The 24,786-nt window shown below is 46.9% G+C and overlaps 2 protein-coding genes and 1 pseudogene across 2 annotated transcripts; all 3 read left to right on the top strand.

The window, feature by feature from the left end:
• The first annotated feature begins 1,960 nt into the window (after window positions 1-1,960).
• LOC101772698 lies at window positions 1,961-4,189 on the top strand (annotated as a pseudogene).
• Window positions 4,190-5,029: 840 nt separating this feature from the next.
• On the top strand, window positions 5,030-8,634 carry LOC101772291 (probable receptor-like protein kinase At5g24010). The gene has a single exon (XM_004985849.4). It carries the CDS (start codon window positions 5,424-5,426, stop codon window positions 8,007-8,009), a length of 2,586 nt encoding a protein of 861 aa, XP_004985906.1. The 5' UTR covers window positions 5,030-5,423; the 3' UTR covers window positions 8,010-8,634.
• A 10,161-nt stretch (window positions 8,635-18,795) lies between these two features.
• LOC101771881 (probable receptor-like protein kinase At5g24010) lies at window positions 18,796-20,648 on the top strand. Its single transcript, XM_004985848.3, has one exon. The coding sequence runs from the start codon at window positions 18,935-18,937 to the stop codon at window positions 20,357-20,359; it is 1,425 nt and encodes a 474-aa protein (XP_004985905.1). The 5' UTR covers window positions 18,796-18,934; the 3' UTR covers window positions 20,360-20,648.
• Window positions 20,649-24,786: the final 4,138 nt, after the last annotated feature.

Genomic DNA, 24,786 nt, shown 5'->3' with positions numbered 1-24,786 from the left:
CAACAGGCTTTTTTGTAGAGAAAAAACAGCAAATTCAAATAAATACCAAGCATGATCGAGCATGATGAGTTATTGTCAAATACATAAATTAGAGAGGTCAGATCGCAATCGTCGTAGCCCAGCCGTGCGTGTCAAATAGTTAATCTTGGGTTGCTTGCTGCAACACTGCTCAACCAGCAATCATTAGGCACACATAAGCAACAACTTAAATTACATTTGTTGAGACCGCAATGAGGGATTTGTGTAAAGCTCCGGAGATTTGGTCAGGTAGGATGTCACTTTCGTAATCTGCCAATTTCTGGCGTCACAACAGGGAGAAGAACAAAAGATGTCCATCACAAATGCTGTTGCCGCAGAACACTTCGTCAGTAGTAGACTAGTAGCATTGCGCTTTACATATCCAAAGATTCGTCCTTGTACACAGGAACTAGTGCAAATCACCTTTTCAAAGAAGCAGCATATATCTCCAGCGAGGGGCAAAACTGTCTCTGGCTGTATACTACCGGCTCCTCACTGAAACAACACTGCACTCCGAAGTAGTAACAAGTCTGTGCCATCCTGGTATTTAAAAAATCGCCAAATCCAAAAGTTACGTTAGGGATTTTCACCATTTAGTTCGAAATTTGAACTGAACCTGGTCTACAATTTGAATTCAAACACTGGCCCGCCGTGTGGAAAGAAGAAACCAAATAGGTTAGATTCGAGATTTGGCCCTCAGTTTTTTTTTTGTGAAACCCTAAAGTTTTTTTTCAGTTGCCTCCGTGATGCCCAATTCGAGCAACTAATTTGACCATCAAGCCAGGTTTGTTGATTAATTTTGAACTTGTTTCACTCAAGTATTTAATTTATTTTCCCCCTATGGTTATCTGGCTAGACCATCATATTATATGAACGATAATAATTAGGTTCGTGAAGTTGAAAAATCACTCAAGGAATATGATCAATAACATTTTGTTCAAAAAGTTGATTACTCCTACCTTCTAGATTTTAGACAGAAATAATCTAATTCTTCTTCAGTCGACAGTAAGAGGCAGCGCGATTTGGAGAGGTGGTTAGGGTTTCGGAGTTTCAATGTTCACAGGTGACATTTAGGGTTAAAGGGAGGTTTTGGTGGTGGCCATAGCTATGGTGTGTATTGGTGTGCGTCATGTCATCGGCCTCTCTAGCTATTTGCTAGGGTTATATGCTAGAGAGTGGAGCGGGGAGCGAAATTGTTATCCGATCAAGGAAGAAGAGAGGAGCACTGTCCCATCCAGATTGAGAATATATGTCAGCTACTCCCTCTGTCCCAAATTACTATTCGTTTACGTAGTAAATGCCATGCACCTAGAAAAGTTAAAATGAATAGTAATTTGGGATGAAGGGAGTAGGAAAAAAAACACAGTGGCAGGTTTGGGTAATATAGTTACCTGGAACACACATCCTTCTCCACTTCCACTTGTACGGATGTGAATAGGGTTATAGGGTGCGGAAGGTAAAGGGCAAAGGCAGCAAATATGGATTAGTTTCCGGGATGCATGCGATCAATTCGGTGAAGGCAAAAATAAAGTTTCAGCTGAACAAGTGTTTTTATATCATCTTAGACTTGGGCCAAAAAGCAGCGTGACAATCACAACAAAGTCTAGTACAGCCAAAGATGGATATATAGCGAGGTACATCTCGAACCTGCAGATACATAGCGAGGTTAACTGATACTAGCTGACTGGACCAAAGCAGGAGGACATGGAGAGAGTGAACAACGATCCTACACAAAGGCGATTTGGCCATTGACCAGGCTATTTATAGTATTGTAGAAACAAAATCAGATTATGGTAAACCCCATTGGGATGTGCACACATTATGCCGCCGTCGCCGCGCAACACCTGTCCAGTCCTCCTCAGACTTTGGCCACAAACACGTACGTCGACTGCAACGGACGAACACTGCACAGCGAGCTGCTATATTAAACCATGCCATCATTGGCGTTGGCGATCATCGCTCGCTGCTCCTTTTGGCCCCGCCATCATCATCGCAGGCGTCCTTGATTTGGCATGAAAGGAGGAGGCGCCATTGTCATGCACTCCGCCGCCGGCAAGCAGCAGGCGCCCAAGTCCAAGACCTCCTCCTTGTTCCTCTACATCCTCCTCCTCTACATACTCCTGCCCGTGCTGGTGCTCTACGTGGCCGCGCTCGCCGTCTCCCCGTTCTACTCCCGCCCGTGCCCGCCGGGCAGCGGTGCCGCCGTCTCTCGTCTCGCGGCCGCGGCGGATGCCAAGGGGAATAATGCCGGCAGGTCGTCGTCGTCGTCTACATCGGCCATGCTTTCGCCGCCAACAAAGGCCCGGCCGAATCCGAAGCCGTCCGAGGACGCCGCGCCGACCGGGCTGCGCCGCATCGTGTTCGGCATCGGCGCGTCGTCGTCGCTCTGGGCGAGCCGGCGGGAGTACATCAAGGTGTGGTGGCGGCCGGGTGAGATGCGCGGCTTCGTGTGGCTGGACAAGCCGGTGCCGGAGCTCTACTCCAGGAACGCCTCCACGGGGCTCCCCGGCATCAGGATCAGCGCCAACACGTCCGGGTTCCCCTACACGCACGGCGCCGGCAGCCGGTCGGCTCTGCGGATCACGCGCATCGTCTCGGAGAGCTTCCGTCTGGGCCTCCCGGGCGCCCGGTGGTTCGTCATGGGCGACGACGACACGGTGTTCTTCCCGGACAACCTGGCGGAGGTGCTGTCCCGGTACGATCACACGCAGCCGTACTACATCGGGAACCCGTCGGAGAGCCACATCCAGAACCTCATCTTCTCGTACGGCATGGCGTTCGGCGGCGGCGGGTTCGCCGTGAGCGCGGCGCTGGCGGCGCAGCTTGCGCGCATGCAGGACGGTTGCATCCAGCGGTACCCCGCGCTGTACGGCAGCGACGACCGCGTTCACGCGTGCATGTCGGAGCTGGGCGTGCCCCTGACGCGGCACCCCGGGTTCCACCAGTGCGACCTGTGGGGCGATGTGCTGGGCCTCCTGGGCGCGCACCCGGTGGCGCCGCTGGTGACGCTGCACCACCTCGACTTTTTGCAGCCTGTGTTCCCGACGGTGAAGTCGCGGACGACGGCGCTGCGGCGGCTGTTCGCGGGGCCCGTGGCGCTGGACCGGCCGCCGTAGCGCAGCAGTCGGTGTGCTACGACGGCGGCAAGGAGTGGACGGTGTCGGTGGCGTGGGGGTTCGCGGTGGTGGTGGTGCGCGGGGTGCTGTCGCCGCGGGAGATGGAGACGCCGATGCGGACCTTCCTCAACTGGTACCGCCGCGCCGACTACACGGCGTACGCGTTCAACACCCGGGCCGTGGCGCGCCAGCCCTGCCAGAGGCCGCAGGTGCACTACATGCGCCAGTCGCGGCTGGACCGGCGGCGGAACACCACGGTGACCGAGTACGAGCGCCACCGCGTGCCCGCCGCGCCGTGCCGGTGGCGCATCCCGGACCCGGCCGCGCTGCTGGACCGCGTCGTCGTGCTCAAGAAGCCCGACCCCGACCTCTGGAAACGGGTATGCACGCTGCCGGAAAACGTTATTGTGCGTCGTGTCATGTTGTTGATCTGACGGGAAAGTTGCGTTGCGCCGTGCATTCTCCGAGGAGGAACTGCTGCAGGGTGGTGTCGTCGCCGACCAAGGGGAAGGACCGGAGGATGACCATCGACGTCGGTGTCTGCAGAGAAGGCGAGTTCGCCAGGGTTTAGGAACACAGGTCTGTTCTTTTTTAAAAAATATATAGAAAAATGGAATGAGAATGAAAAACTGTATTTGAAGTTTGAACTCATATCTGGCGCGTCCGCAGTCGGCGCAGGGGAAGTAGGAGTCAGAATGGACGGCGAAATGGGAGCGAGAAAGAGTGGCCCAAGGAATGAGCGGTTGGGATCCACAAATCATGGCGCGCAAAAAGTTGTGAGATCGGGCAGGTCGGATCAGGACTTGAGGAATCAGGACAGGATCGAGTGATCGGTTCGGCCACTAACGTGCTGTCACTTGTCAGTGCACTGATGAAGTGTACTACTAGTCCTAAGCTGATGTAAATTTTAGTGGTGTGTGTAAGGTAAACGGGACGAGTACTTGGCGATGTGAAATTCCACAGACGGCAAAATGTAGACGTTATTGCTAAAATTTCCCCGCAGATACCCTGGGGCCAGCCGGCCCGAGACCGAGGCAGAAACATGATGGGCCTTTGCATATTTGGACCCATTAAGGGCTACAAGTACGAAGTTTGTGTTGGATTGGGCCTATTGTCATATCGGCCTGGTGGGTTGTTCTTTTTTTCATAACGGAATAAACCAATGTTGCTCCAAAGAAAATAACAATACCCCAGCCGTTACATTCATCAAAGGTGTAGAAAAGCGATACTTTCTGACAGTTTCCACATAGCCAATACGCATCGTCCTAGTAAAGGAGGCTGTTTAAGTGTGAGGTGCTCAACATCACAAAGATAAACCGTAGCAAAACATTTCTGATGTGTCATTGAAAGGCAACAATATAGAACAACATAAGCACATCGCCCGCATAGAAAGAAGAGTGTGTATCTCGTGAAAATAGCTTAAATATTGAAAACGCTGAAAATTCATCTAAAACATACTTTGAAGTTTTGGAACAAAAAACTTGGCACACCCACCACGCATAAATTTGGAGCCTAACCAATGTTACTCTAGTGATTTAATTGAATGCACAATGGCTCGCTCGGACTGCCTACAACCAAAGTAGAGTCATTATTCGACATTCAGAAAATTTCAGGTTTTCTCCCTTGGTGCTGTAAATTTGTATTGTTTGGAAGATGCTAGCCTGCAACATGCCTGTTTCTGCTAGAGAATCACTACTATGCACATATATTGATGTATGTACATAAGCATACATGGAGATGCTTGATGTTATCTTGTGTGAAGTTTTTGCTCCCTTTGCTATGCACATATAGACATTCATCTAGTAAATATATAACGTTTAGGATAAGTAAATTGGTTTTTTAACTACTATATTTATCTATATAAATGTTATATATTTAAAGACGAAGCTAGTATTGTGCTTAAAAAAGTTATCACATAAGTAGTCATAAGTTTTTTAAAGACCGGAAAAGACCACTTGTCTCTCCAAAGAAGAGAACAAAACTCTACAATAAGCTGCTGCCTTTTCAGCCGAGTGGAACACATGGCTGACCAGAGTGGGCGCGCGCACAAAGGAGTTTGGACGCAACCAGCCAGTCTCCGACCCTCCGTCGTCCATTCCACTCGAGTCCAGCACGCGGTGTCTTGTCTACCATCACCGTGTCCTTCTCCCACCATCCAAGTCCACCTTCCCCGTGCCCGACTCCACACACCACTCAACTCGGTCGTCCTCGCCGCACTTGCTTATCCTCCCCTTCGTCGCCCGCCACCCCCACAGCCGGCACGCCTCCACTACCACCACCACCACCTCAATGGCTGTCCTCGTCATCCTCCTCCTCGCCACCTCCCTCCCGTCCACCGCCCTCCCCGCCTTCTCCCCGGCCTTCTCCTACTTCCTCGCCTGCGGCGCCTCCTCCGGCGTCTCCTTCCCGCGCGACAGCCCAGCGCGCAATTTCACCCCGGACGACAAGTTCTTGGCCTCCTCGCGTGCCCAGGCGCTGACGGACGCCAACGCCAACAGCGCCTCCTCACAGCTCTACGCCGCCGCGCGCGCCTCGACCTCGGCCTTCTCCTACAATCTTGATATCCACGACGACTCCGCCGCGTTCCTCGTCCTCCGCCTCCACTTCTTCCCTTTCGCCGCCTCGCAATCCGGCGTAAGCATCTCGTCCGCGCGCTTCGCAGTCTCTGTTCGGGACGCGTACACTCGGGACGCGTACACCGTGCTGTCCTCCTTCACGCCGCCGAGCGCCGGCGTCGTCAAGGAGTTCTTCATCCCGGCCGGCGGCCCCGGCGACTTCCGCGTCATGTTCACGCCGGACCCCGGCTCGGCCGCGTTCGTGAACGCCGTCGAGCTGTTCCCGGCGCCGGCGGAGCTGCTGTGGAACAGCACGAGCCCGGTGACGCCGGTGGGCGCCGCGGCGAACGTAGCCACGTGGCGGCAGCAAGCGCTGGAGACGGTGTACCGCCTCAACGTGGGCGGCCCCAAGGTGAGCAAGGAGAACGACACGCTGTGGCGGACATGGCTCCCCGACGACCCCTTCCTCTTCGGCCCCCCGGGGCTCTCGATGGTGAACACGACGAGCACCAAGATCGCGTTCATCGACTACACCAGCGAGGTGGCGCCGGACATTGTCTACAAGTCGCAGCGCGCGACGAACCCGTCGGCGGGCAGGGCATCGCTGCAACCGCCGCTTTTCAACATCACGTGGACCTTCCCGGCGGAAGCAAGGTCCAACTACCTCGTCCGTCTCCACTTCTTCTGCGACTACGAGCCGTTGAACAGCGTCGTCGGCGAAGGCATCATGTTCAACGTCTTCATCGGCCCAGACATTGGTACCCAAGACCTGATGCCGACGAAGACAATCGCGACGCAGGCGAACCAGCAGGCCTTTTACCTGGACTACGCGGCCACGGCGCCGAACACCGGGAACCTCACCGTCAGCATCGGCAAGTCGGTCAAGAGCAGCTCCACCGAAGGCGGCTTCCTGAACGGGCTGGAGATCATGCAGCTGCGACCTTCGGATAATTTGAGCTCGAGCACCACCAAGAGGACCGTCTTGATCGTCACGCTCTCGGCCGTGCTCGGCGCCTCCGTCCTCGCGTGCGCCGCGCTCTGCCTGATCGTCCTGCTGCGGAGGAGGAGACGCCGCCATGTGCCGCGGCCCGCGCCGGAGGTGGAGAAGGATGGCAGCACCCTGCCTTGGTCGCCCTACACACAGGACAGCTCCGGGTGGCCCGTGGAGCCGTCGAGCCGGTCCGGCGGCGAGGGCACGACCGGCGCGATGCAGAGGATGGGCACGCAGCTGCACATCCCGCTGGAGGAGCTCAAGGCGGCCACGGACAACTTCCACGAGCGCAACCTGATCGGCGTGGGCGGGTTCGGCAACGTGTACCGGGGCGTGCTCCGGGACGGCACCCGCGTGGCGGTGAAGCGCGCGACGCGGGCTTCCAAGCAGGGTCTCCCCGAGTTCCAGACGGAGATCGTGGTGCTGTCCCGCATCCGGCACCGGCACCTGGTGTCCCTGATCGGCTACTGCAACGAGCAGGCGGAGATGATCCTGGTGTACGAGTACATGGAGCAGGGCACGCTGCGGAGCCACCTGTACGGTCCCGGCTCCGGCGACGCGCCGCCGCTGTCGTGGAAGCAGCGGCTGGAGGTCTGCATCGGCGCGGCGCGGGGGCTGCACTACCTGCACACGGGCTACTCCGAGAACATCATCCACCGCGACGTCAAGTCCACCAACATCCTCCTCGGCGACGGCTTCATCGCCAAGGTGGCCGACTTCGGGCTGTCCCGCGTTGGCCCGTCGTTCGGGGAGACGCACGTGAGCACGGCGGTGAAGGGCAGCTTCGGGTACCTGGACCCGGAGTACTTCAAGACGCAGCAGCTGACGGACCGCTCCGACGTCTACTCCTTCGGGGTGGTGCTGTTCGAGGTGCTGTGCGCGCGGCCGGTGATCGACCAGGCGCTGGAGCGGGAGCAGATCAACCTGGCGGAGTGGGCCGTGACGTGGCAGCGGCGCGGGCAGCTGGACAAGATCGCCGACCCGCGGATCGCCGGGCAGGTGAACGAGAACTCGCTGCGCAAGTTTGCCGAGACGGCGGAGAGGTGCCTGGCGGACTACGGGCAGGAGCGGCCGTCCATGGGCGACGTGCTCTGGAACCTCGAGTACTGCCTGCAGCTGCAGGAGACGCACGTGCGCCGGGACGCCTTCGAGGACAGCGGCGCCGCGGGAGCGCAGTTCCCCGAGGACGTGGTGGTGCCGCGATGGGTGCCGTCGTCCACGAGCTTCCTGACCACGGGCGATCCCGACGAGACCGCCGTCAGCGTCACCGACGTGGGCGCCGCCAACAGCAAGGTCTTCTCCCAGCTCAGCAGCGGCGAGGGCCGGTGAGCTGCCAATCCGAGTCACGTTCAGAATTCACTCATCGCAGCATCCAAGAAACTCAGTCAGAGCTGCTGCTGAATTCGCTAATCTGCAAGAAAATCTTGCGAAGCAACTGTTGCTGTCCCTACCCTGTTGCATCACGGGCAATCCATGCTCGTTCTAATGCAAACGGCCAAAACAAATTGACTAGTGAGTAGTGATTGATTGAGCTATATACTTATATAATTCATTAGATGCTCTTCAGCCTGTACGAATGTTCGCATGGGAACAAAACTTTTGGGGCCTTTTCTTTCTTCTCAGCTCTCAAGTGGTCACACTCATACACCACGCAGCCAGGTAGTACAGTATTGTAGAACAAAGCAAGGAGCCAAAGAAGTTTGGCCTGAAGAATTATCATTTCTCAGTGGGGACATGTCGTTCAGTGGTTGTCAACGTGTGTTCAACGTCACACTGATGCTCGCCGGATTCTTGTGTTCACCGACGGTTCCGTCCGTGTTATGTCAGTTGCCAGGTCCACTCAATTGGATATCGTTGTTCCCAGGTTATCAGCTGAACATTCGTCAGTTTGGTCAAAAGACTACTTACATACACAACTGGCTCAGAGCAATAAACAATATTTCAACTGGATTAATGGCGCCGTGGAGACCAGGGAAATGAGTGGGAAAATCGGAACACGGTTAAGGGTTGGCAAAAAAAGAACGAACAATCTCTGCCGCGCTCGAGCATTTTTGCTTTTGCCGTCCGATCTGCCATCGTCAGTGTTGGTTTGTTTGTTTTGTTTGCTTGTTGACATATGGGCTCAGTTTGTCATATATATTATTTTGCATTTTTTGGGAACCGCGCCTGTTTTTTAGCAGGGAGGTTGCCGCTTACGTTATCTGGTGTCTGCTCATTCATTTCTGTTCGTGCGCTTCCTCTTCGGCTTCTCCCAGGTAGGCGATAACTCTAGGGTTTGACGATCCCCTTCGATTCATCCGTTGTTTTTGCAATAGATGATCCCCCGTATGATGCCTGTTGCCTAGTTGATTTGAATCAGTTTTTCGCGCACGATTAGATCCCCAGCGATGAGATTTTACCCATGTTCTAACTGTTTAGTTCATCTTCTAGCTTCTGATTCGTTATGCTCGATTGACCTGTTGTTTTTGTGATTCCACGCTTAGTAGATGATCCCCTTATGCTGCTTGTTTTGCTAGTTGATTTGAATCATCTTTTTGCGCACGATTAGAACCCCAGTGAGGATTTCCCCTATGTTCTTACTATTCACTTCATCGTCTAGCTTCTGATTCATCGATGATCCACCCGTTGTTTTTGCGATTCCGCCTAGCAGATTAATCTCGTATGCTGATTACATGTTTAATCGATTTGAACCATCACCTGTGCTTAGATTGAAGAGCTTTTTGAGGCAATTTTTTTTTGTGAATCAGTGCTAGGATAACCGTGAGCACGCCTAAGTGATTCACTAGCAAATCCCCCTCGTAAAACTCATGATTTTTGATGTTTTTCCCAAATTTGTGCCTCACCTAGGGTTTATCAAAATTCTCAAAATTGATGTTGGATTCTAATATTTTGGGATTCTTCTTCTCGATCTGTTTATCCTTGAGGATATGAGCTTGTGGCTCTATTTTCAGATCGATCAGATTTGCCTCGATGTGTTTTGGCTAATTTCCTTGCAAAAATAATCTTACTTGCGGAGGTACTCTCTAGCGTTGCAGTGATTTGTCCAGTCAACAGCTACAGCAGCAATAACTTTTGGTTCTTGTTTTGTGTAGTGATTGCACAATTTGCTTTTTGCTCTTGTTCGTCTCTGCAACAACACTAACTTGTTTAGTTGCTTGCTTCTCCATTTTTCAAGCAGCGTCGATATTTCTCCATTGGTTAGCCGTCAGGCATGTTCAGGCTACTTGAAGAAGCTTCAATTACCCGCTTGTGTAGGTAAGAAGCTAGGGAGTAGCAAGTTTCCATCATTAGGTTTGCAAGATGTAGTTCAGTTTCTTGTTTACTCCAAAATTCTAGGGTGCTAATACTTGCTTGCCGGCCAGCCTTTTGATCTTAGTTCTGCTCTAGCTCATATATCTTGAAATGTCTCTTTCATGCTATAGTGCAACATTTCAAGCCTGAATCTCTCTCTTTGCATTGATATATTAATCTGATAGAGTAGCTTAGCCGTTACACATGCTAGGACCTCTTATTGTATTGATCTACTCATGATAGTGTGAGTTCTTTCGATTTAGTCTCTGGCTACAGTGAAATAACTCGTACTTGTATGCATGCATATTTAGATTAATCCTTCTAGGTGCTATCTCGTGCATGTTTAGCATGTGGTTTTAGTAATGCAGTAGCAAGTTCTCATGTTGGCTAGTTAGTAAGCAGTTTGCTTGTATTTGGAGGGTTTCATCGACCACACAAATTAATATGGTAATCTGCATTCCATAGAAAAAATATGCTCTATCTGATTAATTTGAATATAGGTGTGGGAATCTGAAATTTCTGATTTGGCAATCTGCTTGTATTTGGGGTTTTCATTGACTACGCAAATTAATCTGGTAATCTTCAATCCATAGGAAAAAAATATGTTGCATCTGATTAATCTGCATACAGTTATGGGAATCTGCAATTTCTAAATAATTTGCTTGTATATGGGGGTTTCACTTACCACCTTAACTATCTGGTAATATACATTTCATAGAAATTAAATCTAAGTATCTTTGCAATCAGCATATATATTTGGTTAGATGGGTGGTGTTTTCTTGGTGTTTTGATTTTGATCCCTCTGTTTCCAATGGCTAGTTATATTTAGCCCTTGAGTTAATGAACTTTTTTCCATCTGCACAATTCCTATGTCAATTTGCTAACATGTACATTGTCTCTAAGTAATTTGGGTCAGTAGCTCAATTTTTTTGATCTTTTAGATTGCTAATGATAATCATTTACTTTACTTATAATTTATTTTCTTTCTATTTTAGATGTATTCGGTATTCCCTTGTTGAAAAAGCTAGATATCTTATCCTATATTTCATTTGTCTACTACATGCAACTTACTTGGATTTACTCATATTATATTAGCTAATGACATGTAACTTGCATGGGTCTCACATGTAACTTGGATTTAAAAAAGTAATTTCAAAGTTTCAATAATTTTTGGAACACAGTTCGTGTTTTATTCATACGTGGAACACCTGTTTTTTGTCTTCTATATACAGCTTATTTTTTGTCCATGTCATTAATGTGATCAAATATATTTTTCTATGAAATTTTATTTGGCTCTAGATGCTTTCTTGTAGCTAAGTTTTACTTCATCAAAAGTAGTGTTGTAGAATTGGATACATAGGCCTCATTGTTTTCTAGAAGTGGATATCTTGAGTTCTTTTTTATATGGGTGTTTGCACTTTGCACCTAATAACTTCTGTTCTGTCATCTATGTGTTACATTGTTGCATTTGAACATGCTATATGTACAGCCAGTGTTGATTACATCATTAACTGACATGGAAATTCATCTTTCACTATTATTCTGCTAGCCTTGTGTTGATTACTTCATTTGATTACATCACTTGCAGATCAACTGATGTTCATGGATCAACTGCTAGTGGCTGTTTTTACCTCCTTGTTCGTGTCATGGTCTTTACTCTTTAGCTGTTATATGGTTATTATTCTTATCTAAATCTTAGTTTTTTTTTCATACGGATTCTATCATTTAGTTTCAGTTACATGGTTATGTTACTTTTATTACACTAGGAAATTATATGTAAATTTCATCTTCCTGACACGTAATTTATGTGTTCTTCAACTTATATTCTAACTCTATATTTCATCATTTGCACCCAAATTAATATACATTCTTCTGGCAATTTCGCATGTACAAGCCGGAGGAACCTACTATTTAATTTACTATACATTTGTATAGCGTTTTGTTTTCTTTCTTTCACTTCCTAGTTCTTCAATGCACTTTCTTTCTTTTCTTTTTCCGGATTGTTTAGTAAAATAGTGGTTATTTTTAATCTGACCTATTCTTGTTTATATTTTCAGGCTTCTGCTCTGCTTTTTTCAACCATGTTGCAGTTTGAAATTAAATGTTACAAGGGACAACAATTGTGTTCAATTTATTACTGGATTGTACTTAGAGTATATTTGCACTATTATCATATGTCTAGTCATCCTTGACATCTGACATGTTGTATTATTATAGAGTAATAATTCTTTTATTACATTAATTTATTGAGTGTAAATTTCATTGATTTTTGGATGTAAAAGATTATCTGTCTATTTTGTTTTAGTATGTATAGTCTGCAGCTTCTCACTTATATTCAAACTTATTCTATTAATCTAGAATTCATAGAAAGATATCTAACATAATCTGTTTATTTGTAGTTCTTTGTTTATATTATCTGAATCATTTGCTTCATTTTTTGTTATCTTGGGGTTTCCACTGACCACCAAAAATAAATCTGTTTATTTGAGATCTATAGAAATTTATTTGAGTAATTTGTTTCATATGTTTCTATCTATCCATGTTGTTATATGGAATCTGTTTGTTAAATATCTGAATCATGTGTTCCATTTTATGTTATCAGAGGTTTCCACTTACCACCCAAAAATAATATGTTTATTTCAGAACTATAGTAAATTATTTGAATAATTTATTCTATATATTTCCATCTTATTAATCTGAATCATTTGTTTCGTATGTTGCTATCTAGGATGTGTAATTCTAGATTCCTTAGCACATATCTGAGGCTTAGCCTGTACAGGCTGATTTTTAAAGTTTTTCCCTCAATTACCAAATATGATTTTTACATGTGGTTGTTTGTTCATTTATCATACTACATTTCTTAAATATGTCTTAATATGTATAGGTTACCTTCTTATAAGTATATGAATCTTTCTTGTTTATTCTAATACCAATGTGTTCATTATGTTATGTTCTTATTAATTTATTCTATATTCTATATTCATTCTTATAATATGCCAGTGTCTCCTCGCCTACGCTCGCCACTGCTCACGCCTGCCCTCGCCTTTGCTTGCCAGAGCCCAGGGTAAACGACGACCGCCCCACGACCTTATCCTTTCCCCGGTCGCCAGCTTCCTCTCTACCTCCTTTTTCTTCCTTTCTTCTTTCTCCTCGAGATAGAAACGAGCTGAGCGAGCCATTCTACCCGCCGGCCAAATCCACCCCTTTTCCTTCACCAAAACCAAATCACCACCGCCCATAGCTAGTTCACCTCCCCAGTTCCCTCCTCAACCCCTCCTTGCCCACCGCCATGTACCCAATCACCGGGGCTTGAAGTCCTAGTGTCGCCATTGCCGCCACCTGCACAAGTTCCACCTCACCATCGAACCACCCCTTCCCGGGCTCCTCTCCTCCAACCAACAACCAAAATCAATCCGCGGTGAGCTCCTGGTCATGATGCACCTGTAGTTTGTTGGGGATAGGCTAGTTGTTGCGCTCAATTTCGAGCTCGCCGCTGGAGTGCCGCCGCCGCTAGCCGCGGGGTAGGCTAGGGCTAGGGTTCTGGGGCAAGAAGTAGGGGGACGAGGTGTGCTACGGTGAGGGCAAGGCGCCAGGGAAGTCATCTGGGTGGGAAAGCACACCACCGCGCTGGCGCCGGTGCGCCACCGCCACCGGCCGTGTGCATGCCCGAGGTTGAAGAAGGGGCGGGGTGCTGTGTGCAAAGCAAATATAAGCTTAGGGGGTCATGTGTAAAGTGTTTGGGTTTAAGTGTTGAGGTGGAAAACTTCAAGGGGCTTAAGTGTAAGATTTAGGGGCTGTAGTGGAAAAAGGGCGGATCTGCTCTTAAAGTTTATTTCCGAGGGCGTTCATGCAAAAGTGCTTTTTCCTTTTTCGTGTTTAGTTTTTTTGAAATGGGCTGAAAATTTGGAAATCCATAGAAAATTGTCAAAAAATGCTAAAAATTCAAAGTAAAGTCTGTTAGGTCTCTGATGAACTTTTTCACCTAGGAAAAATACCTATTATGGTGAGCCATATGTTTCTGATGCTCAATAAAATGCATGTTGTTTAATCCCCTTTTATTGGAATAAATAGCTCTGCTGTTCATAAAATCTTGATAAATTCTCATTAATATAGATTAGTGGTGAAAACTATTATGATAAGTTTATATCACCAAATTGCTCACAGAACTCCAGTTACAATTCATTCTTCATATCTGCCATGTCACAATGTTTGATTTTTATTAAATTCTGTGTTAGTCCAATCATGTTGAAATTTTTACGGTAAATTTTCTAGGTAATGAGAAAGCTCCTTTAAGTCAGGCATGTTCATATAACAACAGTGGCTTCCTGAACATTTATTCATGTTGAAAGCTAGTTTATTTATTCAAGTTACTTGCTGCTAGAATTTATCGACCTAAAATTTTTTTTATATTCTTTATCAGTAGCATATTCCTCCCTGAATTGGTTGCTAGCAAAGTCATTATGATTACTTGCACATGTCCTTTGTTTAACCTCTAGCATGTTGTCACCATAGTTTATTCCTAAACATATTTCTTTTTGGTAGATAATATTATATTTATATACTCTACTTGATCTTTGAACCATGTATGATTGAGTTGCTGCACTCTTTAAACTTGAGGTTATGCATGTGTCAGCGCCTTTCAATCAACTCATACATATGCATTGCCATGTAGATAACCCATTAGTCGACAATCTTTATGAATTGATCGCCACGTCCGAGAGTGAGCAGCCCGAAGCCTCTCAAGTTGAAGCGCCACAAGACCTGAACCAAAGTTTAGAAGAGCCCAAGGCTAGTTTCGAAGGCAAGCACAGCAGCATGACCACTAATTTCAAAACTATACAATGTTATTACTTACGTAATTTACTTTTTATGCATTAAGTTCTTAGGAGTTGAATGAAACCTTAGTTGCATGATCCCTAGAACTCCCATGTTCAAATACTAGTATGTGCAGGTCGATAGAAATGCCATGCTTAATTAAGATGGTAGAAATTGAGTGATTGTCTATCACTCGCGAGATGTAGGTCATGTTCTAGTTATGGTTAAAACGGAAAGAATGGTGAAAACGAGAAAGGTTGGAGACCGGGCGGAGATAGAAATGGTGTTGGTTGTGCTCTGCCTGTGTCGATTAAGACCCGTTCGTTGTTGGCACTATTGATCAAGTTTGAATTGTACTATCTACATACTGGAAGTAAGAGGTAGTTGAAACCGGTTAAACCTAGTACCATATTGCGCGATAGTAGCTTGACTTTGGTCATGTTTCCTATTCGTGTGCTAGTTAGAAACTCACGTCTGACCCGGGGAGGTACCGATGGGGATTAGTACTCGAGGGTCGCAGGGTGGCTCAAATGTTGTCGCTCTCTAAGGGAACTGTTTGCCATATGCGGCTCGACAGTGCATGCATATGTCGTGTGTCTAGGTCTACCTTGCAAGGTTATAAAATTGGATCGATTCGCTGCCGCTCTCAGTTAAGAGAACCTTGATCACTAAGTCGCATCGTAGTAAGAAGTGGAATGAAAGGAGATGTGAATGATGATGATATGTTATATGTTGATGATATCCTTTGTTGATTAATCTTGTATACCATGCTTGCTCTAGATGTTTATGCAAACCTAGTTGGTACTTGTTACTTTTTAAACTTGAGCTAAAATATTGAAAGTAAGGATCCACTCTTAGTTGCTTTCTAGCAAAACAAACCTCTCAGCCAAAACCCTTGCATACTAGGAGTCAGCTAAGTATATACCATAGTCGGGTAAGTCTTGCTGAGTATTAGGTGCTAGCGAAGAAACCTTTCTTGAAATGAGTGCTAGTCTATCTTAGGTTGGCCATCCTTTACCTGACTGGTGGTTGGTTGAGTGGCTCCCGACCTCGCCTAGGCGGTCTGGTGTTGGATGACATGTTGTCGGGCTACTCATGTCGTCATATATCTTCATTTGAGCTTTACCATTTTAGTCTTCCGCTGTGTTTTATTTAAAAAACTCTGGTTTGTAATCTATCTAGTTACTTTGAACTCCGTTTGTAAATTAATTTGTGTACCCTATGTTTGTAAACTGAAATGCCATGTTGTATTATCTGCGCTCATCTTCGTGTGAGACTTGTTGCATATTATTTCGATCGAGATATTCAGTGGCTGAATCGGGCTTGACCTGACAGACTGTCAGATTACACCATTTTAAGTGCGTATTGATCAGAATAACTATTAAGAGGATGGTTAGCACACTTAAGCCAGTTTAATTTAGACGAATCTGCCACAGATCTATTTGGTTCCATTTTGTTTGCCTTCCAATCTGTAGGAGCAATTTGATTCTATTTTGTCTGGATTATGATCTGTAGGATCAGTTGGTTCTATTTTTCTTGACTTTTGATCTGTAATAATGATGCTTGTTACAATATGCTAGTTCAAGGCTCTTCATGTCCTGTTACAAATGTGCCTAGTACTGATACTTTTTAATATTATTCTGTCCTAAATCTCTATTTTTGATAGTTAATCTGTAAGATTAAATCATATTTTAATTATAGCCGATGGATCCAAATCAAAGGGTCTAAAAATAGAGTGTTGGGTCAATTCCAAACACTCGATTTTCTAGAAGAAAAAAATCAGGTGTTTTGTTGGACCCTATCGCTCGAGCACCAGGTCCTCTTGAAACACCCGAGCATGAAGTAGACAAGCCCAAAAAGAAACTTCGCGTGACAATGACAAGCACGATATGTTAATCAAAAGCACTGCCATCATGCTACATTTATTGGAGCACCGTCTTCACAATCTTGGCTCCGTTATGCTCCCGGCGACATGATGAGTGACACGACAGTGAGTTGCTCGGCCTCCTGAGCCGCTCCAGGGGTGACGACCTGCGCTGCCACCAGCGAGCCTCCTCCCCGCTGCCACCCCTGGCTCCAGTGGTGGCAGGCTCCGAGCCACAGTAGCAGGCCCCAGCACCCCATACCTCCCTCCCCCTCTACTTCCATGGTTTTTGGTGCTTCTTTTTTCGTGGTGGCCGATCTCCTCCATTGGCGATGTGCTAGCTTGGAGATGTGGCCAGCCGCTAGATCTAGTCACTCCGGGTGTCGATCTGGCTGCTCGCCCCAAAATGCGCGAGGCGTCCCTCTCGCTGTAGGGCGGAGCCCCCTCGCCTCGCTCTTGTGACATGCTATGTTTCCCTTCTTCCAACCACTGCTGGATGTGACTCCAAGAGCCGAACGAGAATGAATACCACATAGAAGAGTCAAGACCGGGCTCCCTGATAGAATGTCCACCCCCTCCCTCCTCGCACTGCTGCGCGCTTCGGTGGGAGGGGCTTCATGGCCATCGCCAGCAACCACCGGCACATCGACGTGTCGTGCCTGCTTGCAGATGCTGTCAGGCACCGGATCTAGGCCCATGGAGTCTCGATCTGGCCACTTGGCGCCGCCACCCCTTCCTTCTCACATCGTCCTCCTCCCTCTACAGTCGACCTTTTCCGCTTATTTGTGATAGTGCGGCTGCTCCTTGGTCGATAGGAGGGGGTTCGTGGCCGCCATTGGCTACTGCCAGTGCGCCGGCGTGTCGTGTCGGCATGCTGGCCATGGAGCTGGGTCTGCGGCGCCCTGCATCCTCTGGCATCCCAAGCTTGCCCCTTCGCTGTTCCGGGGGCTCATCCTGGTGGATGCCTTCACCCGTGCGACGCTGATTGAGCGCATGTGGCCGCGCTACGAGAGTGCTGTGCTCGGCATGCGGGGGGATGCCTTGCACCTTTGTGCGGCCTCGGCAAGGATCCTAGCCTCGGTACCACCTCCTATGGCTATGCTGTTGAACGTTGTGCAGCGAGAGCACCGCGCCCAGTACGCGGGGAGGTGCTCCACCTCTGCACAACCCGACGAGGGTCTATGCCTTCCTCCATCAGCATCTGCATCTCTCTTTAGTCACCGGTTCTTTGCCTACTATTCTTGGTTTGTAGCTGCCTCTAAGGTTTAGCAAGTTTCATCCACTTGTTCCTACATCGTCCTCCTCCTCTATGCTCGGGTTGCTCGTGACTGCTAACTTCAGTGATCTCCCCCTAGGGCATCCTTCCCCCAGCGTGCGTTGATGGTCGCTTGTATGGTGTGGCAACTTGAGAAGTTGTTCCTCCAACGGCTTTATGCCGGTGGTCGAGGCCAACCAAAGCGAATTGGATGTCTTCGTGTGCAGGATTGCATCATGGTGATACTTACCGGCCAATCAGGTGCTTGGTGATTACTAGTGTTTCCTTGAGTAGGGTTGATTTCTCTAGTGTTCATTTGTGTCGGGTGTGTGTGCTGCGATGTAATCCTTTGTGGTTCCCTTTCTTTTCTGCCAATATGTATCCTGATCACCGCCCCTCACTTTTGGGTGAGAGGCGAATGCTTGATCTTATAAACCTACTTTGATGGAATGAGATTTGTTCAGATGGGCCTTGCACCCGTTGATTCTAAAAAAAATCCGGCGACATGAGGCATAGTTGATAAGGGGAATGGAACAAAGTTTGGATGTTTTGCTGTCGTTTTTTCGAGCTCACTTAAGCATGTTTTTACAAATAACAAGCATATTGATATGAGGCCAAAACATTTCTCAATACCTCGTGCTTACCAGAAAGCAAACAAAAAGATGGCAATGAAGTTGTTGGGCCGAATCATGTTCTCATAGTACTTCCCATCCAGCCCACCACAAACCTGGACGCTAAGAAGAAAAACTTAGGGCCCAACAAAAAAAGCGGCCATGCTACTGACCGACGCGTCGAAGACGAGACCAAACCGAAACCACCGGCACGGCCACGACGCGTAGGGCCCCGCCACCGCCACGGCACCACCCCACCCGAGAGCGAGTCGTCTCTCCCAGCTCGACGCGCTCTGAATTGATTCCTCCACTCCGGCCTGCACATCTCCAGCTGTCCTTCAATTAATCAACACCATTTCCCCCTCCCCCAACTCAACAAATCGCCGCCCAAATCCACCACCTCCCCGTCCCCGCCGCCATGGTTCCCCCACCAACCCCTCGCCGCATCGCCGTGCTCCTCCTCGGCTTCCTTTGCTCCGCCGCCGCCGTCGCCGCCGCGCGGTACGCCCCGGCGGACAACCACCTCCTCGCGTGCGGCGCGGAGGCCCCGGCCCTCCTCCCCGACGGCCGCCGCTTCGTCCCGGACTCCGGCTGCGCTTCCACCCGCCTCCGCTCCCCCGCCGCGACCCTCGCCTCCGCCGCTCCGCCCGGCTCCCCGCCGCCGCCTTCCCCTCTCCATGCCTCCGCGCGGGTCTTCTCCTGCCGCGCTTCCTACGACCTCGCCGTCCGCCGCCGCGGGCACCACATCCTCCGCCTCCACTTCTACCCCTTCGGCCCCGCCCTCTCCGTGTCTCGCTTCCACGTCGGTGCCGGGGGGTTACTCCTCCTCCACAACTTCACGGCCTCGTCCCCCGTCGTGAAGGAGTTCGTCCTCCCCGTGGACACCGACATCCTCGTCCTCACCTTCGTCCCCGAGTCTGACTCGACCGCCTTCATCAACGCCATCGAGCTCGTCTCTGCGCCCGAGGAGCTCGTCGGCGACATTGGCACCCTCGTGACATCCGGTGGCGCCGCTCAGATCGACGGGTTGTCGTCTCAGGTGTTTGAAACTCTTTATAGGATCACCGTCGCCGGCCGTAAGGTCACGCCGTTCAATGACACACTGTGGCGGACATGGGTTAACGATGGGAAATTCCTCGTCAACACCGACTCTACCAACTACAAGGTATGGTCGTTCAGTGGCCGGATTGCTTATCCCAAGGGTAGCAGGCAGATGACCCGGGAACTGGCTCCCGACAATGTCTACAGCTCTGCGAGATCAGTGAGGCCAGGGGCCAATTTGACCTGGGTTTTTCCCGTGCCTGCTGGCAGCCGGTACCTGGTGCGCATGCACTTCTGTGACATTGTTAGCAAGGCGCTGTATCAGCTCTACTTCAATATCTACGTCAATGGCAATCTTGCAGTCAAGGATTTCGATCTCTCCAGCACCACCGGATTCTTGGCCTATCCTTATTACATTGACTTTATTGTCGACGTGGAGGATGAGGGGATGCTGAAATTGGCCATCGGTGGCTTGAAGCAAAGCCGGTCTGATGAAGTAAGCGGTATCCTTAATGCGCTGGAGATAATGAGGATGAACAAGACAAGTGGCGGTATGGATGGGAACTTCCCAATTGCGCTGGACACGGAGTATGGGGTGAGTAAGGGGATTGGGGAATTCGCCCGCTCCCTGCTTTGTGGTTTCATCTTTGCTGGGTTGTTTGTGGCTTTGGTCATGCTGGTGCTGAGGTTGAGGACCGAGCTGAGGAATAATAGTACAGCTTGGTCTTGGAAACCAATGGACTCCGGTGAAGGGAAATTGGCTAAAGCATATCAGCTTGTGCCCAGTAAAACAGATTATTGAATGGTATGAGCTTAGCATCTTTGAGGAGTGGCAAACTACAGCTGCTGTATGTATCTAATCGCGTAATACTTCTATTTCAGTTGTAAGTATTGTAGTTTTAGTTTTACTTCTTCTTTTTTAACTCTTTCATGCTTGAACTTTGGGTTATCTGTTGCTCTGCTAATGGAGGACATGCTCACTGTATTGTAAAAGTATTTTACCTCAAATGTGTCTGTATTGCTACCACCTCACTTGTTCAGTTCATTTCCTGAAATATGTTTGAATGGATGCTTGTGATACCCATTGTAAATTTGCTGTTGTGGATTCGTGGTGTTGTTGTCTAATACTATACCTGTGCTCTTAGGACAATTACTCAGGGATACAATTAGTTTCCGGCTTTCGTTGGGGACATAGAACAATAAAAATAAGTCAAATAACTGCAAAAAGCAAAAGCCCATCATACCATTATAGCTTGATTTATAGCTCTTGCTGTTTTCTGCTTCTATGGGTTTTGTTTCACTTTATTCTCTTTTGATTATTAGTTTGGTATTCATCTATGAATCATTCTAGACTCTAACAATCACTGAATTCTGGATGCACTAGTACAATCTTGCCGTGCAAAATCCATCTGATGAGTTGTATATCTTGCTGCTTGGTGGGTTTGATCCTGCTAGCTTTACCATAGGTACCTTGGGATGCTGAGGCTCGGGAACCTAAGGCCTAGTACTTGGTTGTAGGCATGTCATTTGGTGGCGGCTACTCTCTTGATTTGCAACTAGTTTTGAACATGCACTTCTTATCTTAAGATCAACCCAATGTGACATAACAATATGGGAGAAACTTGATACGATTTTACGGCATACACATTGTGGGGTCTAGGGAAGGGAATTTTTAGGCATCCATGCCCTTTCCTTTTTTTTCCCCTTACCATATAATTGCTCTGATACTGTATTTTACCATCCGGATAAGAAATAAATAAGAAGAAAGTTAACCTCCTATAGTTCCATGATTATAAATTACCTCTACTTTGCTGACGTAGCACTTATGTAATTGTTGGGCAGTTGGCTCCCTGTTCTCACCTATCAATCAAGCTACTGTACCTCCTCCATCCTGAGGAGCTTGTGTTTAATAAAAAGTTCCAACTGCTACACAAGCTTTCCTTTCCATTTCCATATCTGTTTTCCCTATATGATTCGATGTCCTGACATTTTATTTTTATAAACTAAAAGGAGCTATTTTGTGATAATATTACCATCGTAGGCTGCCTGACTCTGGTTCCGGTGCATTAATGGTTTAAAGAAGTATTTGTTGTGTCATGATGCCCTTCCTTTCAAATATGGCAATAGCTGAGCAAATTTTATTCTATCAAGTGAATAAGTGATTCTACCTTTCTACTCCATCCGAGTTTAGAATTTACATTACATGTTTTTTTTCTATCAAGTTCTGGAATGCTTTGCAATATGTCCCTGAAGATTTAGTTTTATTTGGGTTGGATGACAAAATGCTGTCCATGGATATTTAATTTACTATTTGATGAATACCTGCCCATTGATGTGATAAAACTGTATCCGTAGAGCTTTCTGTTCCCTTTACGATGTGAGTGCATTTGCTTATTATTTTTTCATCAGAATCTGTCTGTGGTTCTGTGCTGTTCACGTATTTTGTTTTTTGGCTCTTGTAGAATTTTTTTTATTGTTAAACTAGACAGCGTGCATGTATGATTTGCGTTTTTCAAACTCCAGAAAATCAAAATAGTCATTAACCGATAGTTATATAGTTCCATATTCTTTACTGATTTTTTTATTATGAATTTGTATTATTGTCTTGTTCATGCAGTTGTTAACATTTTGTTGAATCCAAAAAACCATATATCTGATTAATTGAAGCATTCTCTTGTTGGTTTTTATTGTTCTTTCCTCATTTGATAGGTAATTACATCTTTGAAATATATGCATGTCACCCTCGTCCCTCATACCTCATACATATAGTAGCAATCCCAAATACAAATTGGATCAGCCCAAGTAAACATGACTGGTCCGTTGTGCTCAACTAGCCTGACCCCTTAGCCATGACCCATTGTCATGATCATGTGATAGTGGTGTACATGTTGCAGTTTTAATGTCATAAAGAACCTAACCTGCTTAGGAAAGGGATTTTTAATGGCATATGCTACCAGAACATTCTTTAGAACATACTGTCTGTGTCACAGCTGAGCTGAGCTCATGTATCATGTTTATTTGGATGGTTCTACTGATCAAGGTTAAACCTAACTGGAACGTTAACTTCTTGCATGAACAGGAAATCCTGGCTCTGCGTGGTACCAATATAGCCAGTTTGAACTGTATTCTAAATTGAAATTGGAGCACACCTTTTTAGAAAGGAAAAGGATTTTGGAAGAATTATTTTATTCTGATCCATCGTGCAAGATGATATTGAATAATTGACTGCACTATCATGTAGGATTGCAGTTACGCTTAGGCATGCAAGTCTTAGTTGTTTAATTGCTATCCACTAGATTTTACAAGCTACTAGGTCAGCCAGCATATGACTGGTGTTCCTTATTTCAAAGGAACACTTATAGCATGCTACACTTGCATGATCCATAGGTGTGTGTAGTTGTACCAGTTAACAACCATTAGTTGACAAAGCATGCTGATTACTAATGTCAACTTCAATCCTTTGTATTTTGAGAAGAGCAGGAAACGAAGCAGGAACCCTGCCATACCATTTTCAAACACCTAATTATTTTAACTAGAAATCAATAAAACGGTCAAGACCTTTCAGTTACCTTCTGATAACCAGCTAGAGACAATATTGATATATGTTCTGGTTTTGACTTTGCCCGTCTGGTTTGCACTGGGACATTTATTTAGTGAAGGGTAAGCTGACTTGAATTTTGTTTCCTATTCCACTCATGTTTTTTCCTAGCGCACTTTAATGTCTTGAATTTGCAACTATTGTCAAAACAATACAATTCCTACTTTACATGTTGAGAACCATACTAAAATACTCCTTTTCCGGCCTAGTTAAGTAAGCAATAATTAGTTTCTTGATTGTAAATGAAATGTCTGTAATGATTTAGCTTTTATCTAAAAAGGGATGCCAGCATCAGTTCAATGTATGTGCATTCTTGGGGCCATATATACTTGTTGATATTATGATGCAAAGTGCTTTGAGTAAAGAGATGGGCATATCACAACTCCTAGAAAGCTATAACCTTGTGGGGGCAACATGTACCCCAGTGTTCCCCAAAAGGATTACCAGAATGCGCCATGTTCAAATGTATGATCGGCTCTTACTTATGTGCACCTGCTGTCTAATGCTGATATCAAGTTTTGGGAACAAGATCTGTGGTAATATCCAGTGTAGGGCAGTGGGCACATTTCTTGCCCACCTTGCTCCGCTTCTTTTACCACCTGTGCCACCACAAAACTTGCACAGCTGTTCCTACTTTTTTTCGACTCTCTTTTTTATTTAATGACTACGTTGTGAGCCTCTCGATTTTTCTGGCGTTCATGTTCTTATACAAAAGGCTCTATTATGTTGGAGCACAAAATGGCATCATTGTTGAATCATGGTGCACTTTGGCCTTGTTAGATGCTTTTCGCAACAGAAAGTGCCCCAGAAAATTTCAGAGGAGAAATCTCTTTGTTCTGAAAAATAGGAGGAGAATACACCTTTTTCTATTTGTGATCACTATGCCGACCATTTGTAAAAAGAGAAAATGTGGCACCCCAAAAAGTTCTGAACGGTTCTTTTTCACTAGCGCGCCACAGTTGAGGTTCTTTTCCGAGTGGCTGTGGCCCATAGAATTGTTATCCTTCCTTTTAACAGCTGAGCTGCCTATTCTCTGCACCATGCAGAATAAAATCAGCATGGCCATTTGCTTTCCAAAGCATGAAAAGTCAGGCATGTACGTCAATTGCTTCAAGAGGTAACGTACATGATCGAACTACATCACGTATACTTTTATGTCTTTTTGACATTTTGAATGCTTTTCATCTGCTTTATTTTTCCCATCTGCTGATGTCTTTCTGGACATTATAGCTTATACTCTTTATATCCTGACCTCCTGGAAGTTCTTTTCCTCATAATCGGATGGCAGCCGCTCTCCTACCCTCACTCCCAGCTGCATCTACACCCCCTCGCCCCCCTCCCATATGCAACTAAATTACCGCATAACCTTGTGCCCATGATCACTGATGGTGCTGTCTGGAATCTGAGCCATGTCTACTGCAAACATGGCAATTTTCATTGCCAAACATGAAGTATCAAATGATGTTCGTATACGACTTCAAGGCGCAATATACATCTTCATACTACATCAGATCTATTTTTTAAGCCTCATTTTCATCTATTTAAGTAACTCTCGTCTCCTTTATTTTGTTTTCTCGTACCCATTTGCTATGGCTTAATGAACATTGCTCTTTCTAGCAAGTAGCAAGCTT

The sequence above is a fragment of the Setaria italica genome, chromosome IX, assembly GCF_000263155.2.
Source record: "Setaria italica strain Yugu1 chromosome IX, Setaria_italica_v2.0, whole genome shotgun sequence".
Lineage (NCBI taxonomy): Eukaryota > Viridiplantae > Streptophyta > Magnoliopsida > Poales > Poaceae > Setaria > Setaria italica.
Note: the sequence above shows the minus strand (reverse complement) of the source record. Positions and strands in the feature narration are given on the sequence as shown.

Excerpts from the sequence above, each read along its gene's own strand:
- LOC101772291 (XM_004985849.4), top strand. The coding sequence starts at position 5,424 with ATGGCTGTCCTCGTCATCCTCCTCCTCGCCACCTCCCTCCCGTCCACC.
- LOC101771881 (XM_004985848.3), top strand. The coding sequence starts at position 18,935 with ATGGTTCCCCCACCAACCCCTCGCCGCATCGCCGTGCTCCTCCTCGGC.